This window comes from Rhea americana, unplaced genomic scaffold (assembly GCF_003343005.1).
Source record: "Rhea americana isolate MKP2758 unplaced genomic scaffold, rheAme1 scaffold_5, whole genome shotgun sequence".
NCBI classification, from domain to species: domain Eukaryota; kingdom Metazoa; phylum Chordata; class Aves; order Rheiformes; family Rheidae; genus Rhea; species Rhea americana.
In genome coordinates, this window is record NW_028186645.1 from 8,551,437 (window position 1) to 8,560,765 (window position 9,329).

General features: G+C 33.6%; 1 protein-coding gene across 1 annotated transcript in view; it reads left to right on the top strand.

The window, feature by feature from the left end:
• The window catches only part of EML5 (EMAP like 5), a 125,839-nt gene that overhangs the window by 66,629 nt on the left and 49,881 nt on the right, over window positions 1-9,329 (top strand). The window contains exons 15-19 of the mRNA XM_085317569.1: window positions 296-401; window positions 1,830-1,923; window positions 4,122-4,222; window positions 5,976-6,178; window positions 8,816-8,927. Of these exons, the coding sequence (XP_085173695.1) occupies window positions 296-401; window positions 1,830-1,923; window positions 4,122-4,222; window positions 5,976-6,178; window positions 8,816-8,927 (616 nt within the window). The remainder of the gene's footprint in view (window positions 1-295; window positions 402-1,829; window positions 1,924-4,121; window positions 4,223-5,975; window positions 6,179-8,815; window positions 8,928-9,329) is intronic.

Consider the following 9,329-nt stretch of genomic DNA (forward strand, 5'->3'; position numbering starts at 1 on the left):
GCAATCAATGAAGCTTTTTCACAAGAGGAATCTATTGTAAGATTGATTAATTGTAATTAATATGTCAGAGTTCTTTGGAAGGAAGAAACAGCCAGCTGTGGGAATAGTAGTTGTGAAGCAGGAGATGGAATAATGTATTGTTAGCCAGGACAAATAATATTAGGAAGATTTTATTACTGTAACTTTTTTCARATACTTTTTGAAATATTTGTTACAAGGTAATATTATGCTTTAAAAAACATATCAAATAACTGGCATGAAAGAGAAATGAAAAAATGCTTATAACTAYTTTCAGGTTGGTCGAGATTCCTCAATACACATTTGGGATACAGAAACAATAAAACCACTGTCCGTATTAAAGGGCTATCACCAGTATGGTGTTTGTGCTGCTGATTTTTCAGGTAATAAGTATTTATTTATTTATTTATTTATTTACTATAATGAGCTAGTGGGAATTCCTCTACACTGTATTGGTGCTCTACACTCTGTACACAAATACACTATATTTATATTAAAATATTCTCCAGTGGTCAGTCTCAAATGACATTATCTCAGAGCGATCATTGCTTAAAGAGTGCTGCTGTATGGTGTCGCGTATTGTAAACCACAAGGAAACGTTCTATGGCATTTGGGAGCTGATCTGATCTTGTAATTTCTTTTGATGCATTAGACAGGCTTACAGCTCTCAAGCATTGAGTCTGCATTAGRACTTTAAGATGTTTTGTTTGTTTATTTGTTTTTTTAGCAAATAGTAACAATTGATCAGGTGTGTGCTTTAATCCTGGAAGCCCACCAAGTAGAACATTGAAAATTCTGAAAGTCCCACTATGGAGTCCTTCTGGGAAGGAATTGAACCTCCTTTTCCCCTCTCTCATACTACCAGTCAGTTAAATTTTGGGGTGTTTCTGCACACTACAGGTTGAATTCCTGTACCAGGTTAAATTTCTTCTCTACTAGCTTCTGTGCATTCTTTAATGGTTTGGTTTTACTAGATAGGACCTCTGGCCTCACAGTGAAGGTGTGTGGCTGCAAAGAATAAGTCTTAGGTCTTTGATRCTTCTTGCCTTTCTTTGATTTCCTTTTTCAAGCCATTATCCAAATGTCATTTCCCAAATTCTAGCGTAGATGCTTAGCAGTTTCAAAGATGAGTACATAACAGAAATATGTTGATCTCAAATGAGCACAAACAACATTTTTCTTGAAGATTCATGTGGTACACTTTCAGAGCTGCTGAAAGATTTTTACCTTGYTACCAAGTTTAGGAATATTTCATAAACTTCCTGGAACTGCTTTAGTACTTTCCCATTTAGAAATGCACAGAGATTCCCAGAGCGAACAGATGATGCTCATAGTACAACCTGTGTTGAAGGCTTTTGTGCAACTGTGTCAGGAACTGGCTGGACAAAGGATCTAATCCAAATACAGAGGATCTTAGTGCCATTTCTAGACCGCATAATTCAAACATCTAGAAATGATAGTTGTGATGTTGTTAAACATCTAGTCTGAGATGTTTGCCGAGTCAATTCTTCATGGTTATGTAGAATTTAGAGTTCTTAACTTGAAGTCTTAAACTCCATTCAACTGGCCACTCTAATTTAAAATCTAGCAAATGCTTAAGYCGCCCCTAAGCACGCCATATCATAAAATAGGTACTTTTATTTACCTATTTTTACGTTATATATKTATGTTGTRYATATAATATGTACATACGCTATTTATGTGTGTGCTATTTGTACAAATAGTATTTCTGAAATTATACTATTTTTTAATCTAGTTTATTATTATTGCAGCATAATGCTATCTATCTTATCATAAATTTACTTTTCTAGYGGATGGGAAACGCTTGGCTTCTGTTGGAATAGATGACAATCATACTATTGTACTCTGGGATTGGAAGAAAGGAGAGAAGCTTTCAGCAGTAAGGTAGGAATYTGTACCTAGATTGACAGTGAACAAAATAATTAAAGAATAATAGTTATCTAATAARTTTGCAGTTCCTTTTGCTTGTTAATTTTTTACAGGCAGTGGCTTTATCACAGCCTTGAAACTTTCTTTTTGGAGAAAAACTGAAACTGCAACAGAGTCAACAGGAATTGCTGTGACAGCTCAAATGTTGAGAGAAGAAGACGTAGAAAACAATTCATTTATATTTGTTTGATGTGTTCTGAAAAAATCTCTTTAAAACTCTTCCCATGTGCTTCCATATATTGCTTCTATAATTTATTATGCTAAAAGATAATTACATCTGTGGTCAAAGTCTCTATACATCTGAACTCTCTGGTCAAAGTTTGTAAACAAGTCTTGCCTTTCCTCCCTAATAATCCTAAGCTTCTTCAGCATTTCTGCAGCTTGTTCTTTAGTCATTACCAACACTGAMAGAAATAATTCAATTTTTCCATGCTTCTCCCATACTGTTGTCCTTTTTTGCAGCTGCTAGCTTTGCCTAAATAAGAACTATCATTTCTAGACCTCAGGTTTCTTGAGGCAAAAAGCTCAGCCCTTGGTGCTCTTTCAGATCTTGTTCATTGAGGTCATTTTTTTCCTGTGATGGTAGGTTATAGATTAYAGCTGTTTTGCTCAGAAGTCATCTTTTCTTCAAGGTTCTTTCCTTTTCCTTTCTGAGTCCTGAGCAGCCTGATCCAAGTTTTCACCAGATGTTTGACTAGATAATTTTCAAAGGTCCCTTCCAACCTAAGTTTTTACAAACTTCTCTAACTCTGCACAGATTATTTCATAYTCATTTATTAAAGAGGAATTTGATCTACAGGATGGAATCTTATTTCTAATGTTGAGCAATATTTTGGAAACCTTTTGCTTTGTTGTTTCTGAGGGTCTGTTGCTTATAATCTGGCAAAAATGTGAGTAATTTTTTTTTCCACTGCCGCTCAGGATTCAGTATACCTACTGCAAACATTGTATCTGGAGAGAATAATAAATCCCTTTCAAACTCATCTAGAGCAATGCAGTTAAAAAAACCCTCAACCTCCTACTTATTCATTAACTTCATTGTTGCTCTTCACTGACATTTACTCTTACTTTCTTTTTGAATATATTTTGAGTTTCTTATCTACTGAGGAATAAAAGTCTTGAATACCTGATGCAATTAGAGAAAGGAGGGTTACTCCTGTCCTAGTTACTTACCAGAAGCCCYATTAACTTGGCTTCTGTGAAGATACCCTTTCTGGTACTTTGCCTACCTTTGGCCTAATATTTAGAAACATTTCAGAGGGGAATTTTCCCTCGTTTTAGTCTAGATTTTGTTTCTGGGGAGCTTTTTCTTCTACCTAATCAGAGGAATTGAATAAAATACTTGAGAGAAACATCTATACTTTGAAGATTACAGTGTGAGTTTTGAAGGAAACTAGTTTGTGCTCTTCATTACTTTTTCAGTGTTTATTCAGTGATCTGAAAACCATAGAAAGGTAAAAAGAGTTTTGCTGTTTTTGACTGCGAGGCAAAACCTATGAATTAGAGCCTCTTTTGCATTTTGAAATAAACAAAATTCTTAGTTAACTTTTTTTCTTGCATAGATAGCAAATATAGCTGACTRCTGTTTTGCATACTATAGAACTGAAGCATTGGGTTTATATGTTTAGGAAGAAATCTAAAATACATTACAAATTCTGATTTTTTTTAGCAACTGAAATTTTCATTTGCAACATTTGTATTACTCTAAAACGAAAAACAGAAAAGATCAGTTAAAAAGTTGATGAGAATGGCCATTTGTTTTCAGAATGAGAGCCATTTAAATAAGGTATGCAACTATACACCATTAAGTTTCATTATGAGCTGTCAGAGGTCTAAATGCCATTGCAGTAGTTGAATTTTTAAAGTATATTATTTTGCAAAGAAAATGCCACCTAGTGGCTTTTTGAAGTAGCATAAAATCCCGTTCTTGTTCTGGAAACTGAAGGCAAATGAAAACAGAACAGCACTCAATAATTTAGTTCTTTGTCTTTCCTTCTTACTTCTCATTAAAAAAAAAAATCTATGTTTAATGATATGGATGTAAATGCTGATCAGATAGGGAAAGGATACAGTAGCAGGATAAAAGATTATTTATTTAAAATAAAAGTACATATATTTTAATTTTAAACAAAATATTTTGCTTTCTATTTCAGGGGAAGTAAAGATAAGATTTTTGTTGTTAAGATTAATCCTTATATGCCTGATAAATTGATTACAGTTGGAATTAAACACATGAAATTCTGGCGTAGAGCAGGTAAGGAAAGRTATTTTTTAATTTTTCATCATAACAGCCTTTTTTGTTATTTAAGTTATAAATATAGCATCTGTTATAGTGTATTTCATGCATTACAGGGAGATAATCTCTCTATATATTTCTCTAGGGTAGCTTTGCCCAAGATCTATTACARGAAGCATGAATTGCCATTACAAGTAAAAAGGACCTTGGATTTCCTGCTGTCTGTTTTTATRTCTAATAATAATAGCACACATCTCAAAATGTTATAAAACTGCTCTAAAGTGAAAAAAATTTTTGGAAGAAGGACAATTTGAGGGTGCATATCATAAAGATCTGCAGATACCTTTCAAGATACTTAGATACTGTTTTTAAACATGGCTGTTAAAAACCAAGGCAAGCAGCTTGTTTTAGGTGCCTGAAAAATTCTGGTTTAGAACAGCAAGAGAAGCTATTCCTTGATGTTAGTCTGAACTTCACATGTTTTTTGAGGTTTGATACAATGAAGACAAATAAACTACAGCAGATTAGTTTCTGTGCTAAGAATTCTCTAAGAGCTTATGTACATCAACTCAAGTGAGTCTCTACTAAAATTATTTTTGCAATTTTCCTTGAGGAAAATCACGACATTTAATTTTTTCATTTGAAGTCTCCACCAGAAATCAGCAAAGATTGTTTGAGGGCAAGTGGTTGAAGTACCAATTATTAATTGTTATTACTAAGTAAAGAAAGAATGAAGTGTGTTAGAAAATAATTACTGGAGAATTACTATAAATTGTTTAGAGGGAAGTCTTAAGAAGGAGGTGTTAACCATGATGGTAAGAACCTACTGATGGTGCTTTCGGGAAAAAAAAAAAAAAAAAAAAAAAAGAAAAAAAAAAGGAAAAAAATGTCTATTGCTTAGAGTTAGCAGGAAGCAGATTTCTGTCCATCTATGCAAAATTGAAATAACCACACTGACAAGGCAGTCACTGCGAAACACTCACTAGGAGGGGTGGAATCAGTCCACCTTAAGTCTCAGATGAAGTCTGCACTAGAACARGTGGACTTAAGATGAGAAGTGACACTGATGCGTAAACTTAGGACTAAATTTCATCAGTGCAACTGACAGCAAAGAAGTTGAGAGACCTTGCCTCTGTAAATGTAGGAGAATGATAGGAAATTTTACATCCTGAGACACTTCTGYTTTATAACACATGAAGTTTCTCTGAGAATCGTGAAAATCTGAATCTGACTTTCTGCCTAGAAATTACTGTGTTRTACCTGTCAAGTTATTTTAGAACATTGTGGTATTTTAAAGTAAGATTTACATAGCAGTTACATTTCTATCATCCAGAGGCCAACACAACTACTTTTTAAATTAAAATTAGAAAACCTGCCACTGAAAACATGCCATGAAAAGAAAGGGATATTAAAGTTGATTATTCTTTTTWTCAAGTTCATTCTACTAAGAATTTCTCTGGAAGTGTGGTGGATGTTAAATTTTTGTTTAGATGTGAGTTTACAAATAAGTTTTCTCTTTGTAGTACGTTCATGTGGGTAKATATACATATTCAAGACCTGATTGAAGTAGCAAGTTAAAAGAAAGGCGTTATCTTGAAAGGTACCAAATAGATGTTTTGTGAGAAATCTGTTAAAGTTCTGTTTTTGGGGAAGTGTGAATTAACCAGAAGTARAGAGTTCATTATTCTGAGTACAGTTGCTTTATAGATTTTTTTTTTTTTGAAAATAATTGTTAGCAAATGTTTGATGACTTGTTTTTGTTTTAAACGAGGGGGAGGACTAATTGGGAGAAAGGGCTGCATCGGTGCAATGGGAAGAACTGACACTATGATGTGTGCGGTGTATGGCTGGACTGAAGAGATGGCCTTCTCTGGGACTTCCACAGGGGATGTGTGTGTTTGGAGAGATGTGTTTCTCATAAAAACAGTCAAAGCACATGACGGTCCTGTGTTCAGCATGCATGCATTAGAAAAAGTAAGTAAACTGTGAGGATATTACATAAGACCTAATTTCAATTTAAGAAATGTCCCTCTCTCTCTCTCTTTTTTTTTTTTTTTTTTTTTTTTTTTTTTTTTTTTTTTTTTTAAAAATTTTTTTTTTTTTTGTCTAGATCTAAGAAAAATGAAGTCTTTTGCTACGATGAATTCAGGTGTTACAGTTACCTCTTTGTCAGGCCAGAAAGAATTCAGAATTCAGAAAGAATTCTCTTAGAAAGAGATGTATTATGTTGTAGTAATTCTTTGGTTAATTTTAAGAGCTACATGCCTTCTGGTGTTATACCAGTTAACTTAGAGTCCCCACTGATCGTGATACTCTGGGGATGACTGTGAAAAAAGAAAGTAGAAGTGAATGGACTGGTGTGTCTGGGATTTTTGAAATGCACCGTCTGAAAGGAGATGTTACRCTAAATTAACCTGCCACATTTCTTACTACAAGATGGTTTTGCGTGGAGTACAGTCTGCTTAGCAGATGGAGGTCTAGGGTTTAGTTCACTCATGCTCAGTTGGTAAATTGAGAGAGATACTTTCTAATCAAAAAAATGTTACAAAAATTGATTATAATGAATCTTTTGAGTTTGGATAATAAGTTATTGTGCTGCAGTARGCTGGTGCTTATGAACTAATCTGAGAYTGCAGCGTGAACAATTTTAACTTAYCTATAAGTTCTAAATTTGAGTTATAATAAATTTTTATCTCCCTCAGTGAAGAATTAATCACATTGGTAATACTAAGAGCATATACTTGAACAGTCATTGAGGATCAGCTGACAGTTTTGATATCTCTGSAAAGGATACATGTTGAAAATCAAGTACCTATTTCTGAACTATTTTCTCGAACAAGTTGCCCAGAGAGGTTGTGGAGTCTCTTTCTCTGGAGATATTCAAAACTCACCTGGATGTGATCCTGTCTAACATGCTGTAGGTGACTCTGCTTGAGCAGGGGGRATGGACTAGAYGATCTCCAGGGGTCCTTTCCATYCTTAACCATTCTGTGATTCTGTAAACTAAGGAAAACTGTACTTTTAACTTTTTTCTCTTGTTTTATATGCTATTTGCTTTTACGGAAAATAAAACATGATTTATTAAGTCAAAAATATTGTTAATTTTTTAAGACTGAAAAGCACTTTGTTCTCACCTAAAATATGAAAAGTTGATAGCTGTATTACTTATTATATCTTGTTAGTACGTACTCCTGAATGAAACAATTTGTTGATGTCTGGACAGGAAGCTGTCTACAGACTTAGAAAAGTTTGTATAATTCAGATGCTGACCTAGGCCTTCTCCAAACTCAGAAATGCATTACTTTACTTCCATAATAGAAAAWCCTTGTGAGTCCAGATTCAAAAAAGTGGTTTGTGCCTGTTTCCAATTCTTGTTGCATGGTGTGGTATTTCTCAAAACTCTTCAGATTGGTGACATCTATTCAATAATTTTCTTGGCCTCTTGCTAAAATAATAACGGAATTTATAGCAATGATAAATAAAAGTACTTTTTTATTGAAGTTCCTGTAAGTGTAATGGAATATGTGACTCTGAGAGGAGAAGAATTTGGTAATGTTTTCAGCACCTCACTGCTCTTACTTTCTCTGACTTGTTTTTGGAGAGCACTGGCTTAATGTATAAATGCAGCTAAGACAGCATGAGGAAAAGGATTCTGACCACTTTTGTAAGAGGTGCTTCATGCCTATTACTGCTACCTGTGCATAACAAATTGATACTGTTTTATTATTGATACTGTTTTATTATTTTTGTTTTTTTTTCATTTTCAATGAAGGTATTCAGCAGAGACTGTGATATTCAATATACATTGAATATCAAATATAAGGTGATTAGACATGACTACTTGATAATAGTGTTAATTCGTTTTTCACTATGGGAGGATCGTACTTTTATTATTTTGTGCTGTCGTTAACAGTCCCCTAGTGATTTACAGACTGAAGGCTTCCCCTAAGTACTCTGTCCTTATTCTGAACTTCCCTTGACTCAGGAAAGCCTTTAAGCATGTGCTTAAATGTAAATGGGTATTGGTGTTAGACTACTTTACGTTTAATATTCTGTGATTTGAATTTCAGTACAAAAACTTTGRACAAATCATATCTTACTGATTGCTATTGCATAATTAAATTCTCCAAACAAAAGTATTAATTATTTCAATATTAAGTATATTTATGGCTCCATTARATAGCTGTTAATCACTTTTGAAGATAAAATGGCATAAATATACACATATTTGAAGGATAAAAACGCTAAAGAAGTTTTTAGGAGTTGTACTAAGTGTGACTTAGAGTAATGAGTTGAAATACCAGAGGGTCATTGAGGCTAAATATCAAGAAAAAGTTTTTGATACAGTAGGCAGTTAAATTGCTTTGCTAGTGTGATAGAAGCTTATTAATTAGAACTTTTAAATCCAGTCTGCATATATAGAGCTACTTTGATCAGGAAGAGGACTGGATCATATTTTTTCTGATCTTTTCATCTCTGACATCTGTAGTTCTATGCATGTACATTTACAGTGTTATGTATWATCCATCGTCAGTATTGTCGGAAATCACTGCAAAATCAAGTAAAAATAATTAAATAATTCTAATGTCTGTGTTTTTTTTTTTTTGCCAGGGATTTGTCACTGGAGGAAAGGATGGGGTAGTAGCTCTCTGGGACGATACCTTTGAGCGCTGTCTCAAAACCTATGCCATCAAAAGGGCTGCTTTGGCCCCTGGATCTAAAGGTAAAATATCAGACTTTTCTCTCTTTATAATTCTGTTTAAAATACTTTCTTTAGAAAATTTCTTCTACGGAATTGCCTTCCCCAATGAGAGGAAATCCAGATTTGTCATAATAAATACTAAGAATGAAGTTCTGTTAAAGCTTTATTGATTCCATGTAAGTCATACTTCTATTTTGTGTGTGTGAGTGAGGGCAGTGGCATGTAGWAGTAGTTTGGTTGCACATTTGGTAGGGGACAGAACTTCATCTTTACTTTAATCTGCTTAATCTGTTGATTTAAACTTGAGTCTCTTATATCTGAGGTGGTGTTGTTTAATAATAATAATAAGCCTATTATATTCCTAGTCATGAAGTCTCTTATCTGTTTTTTTTTTTTTTTCTTTTTTTTTTTTTTTTTTTTTTT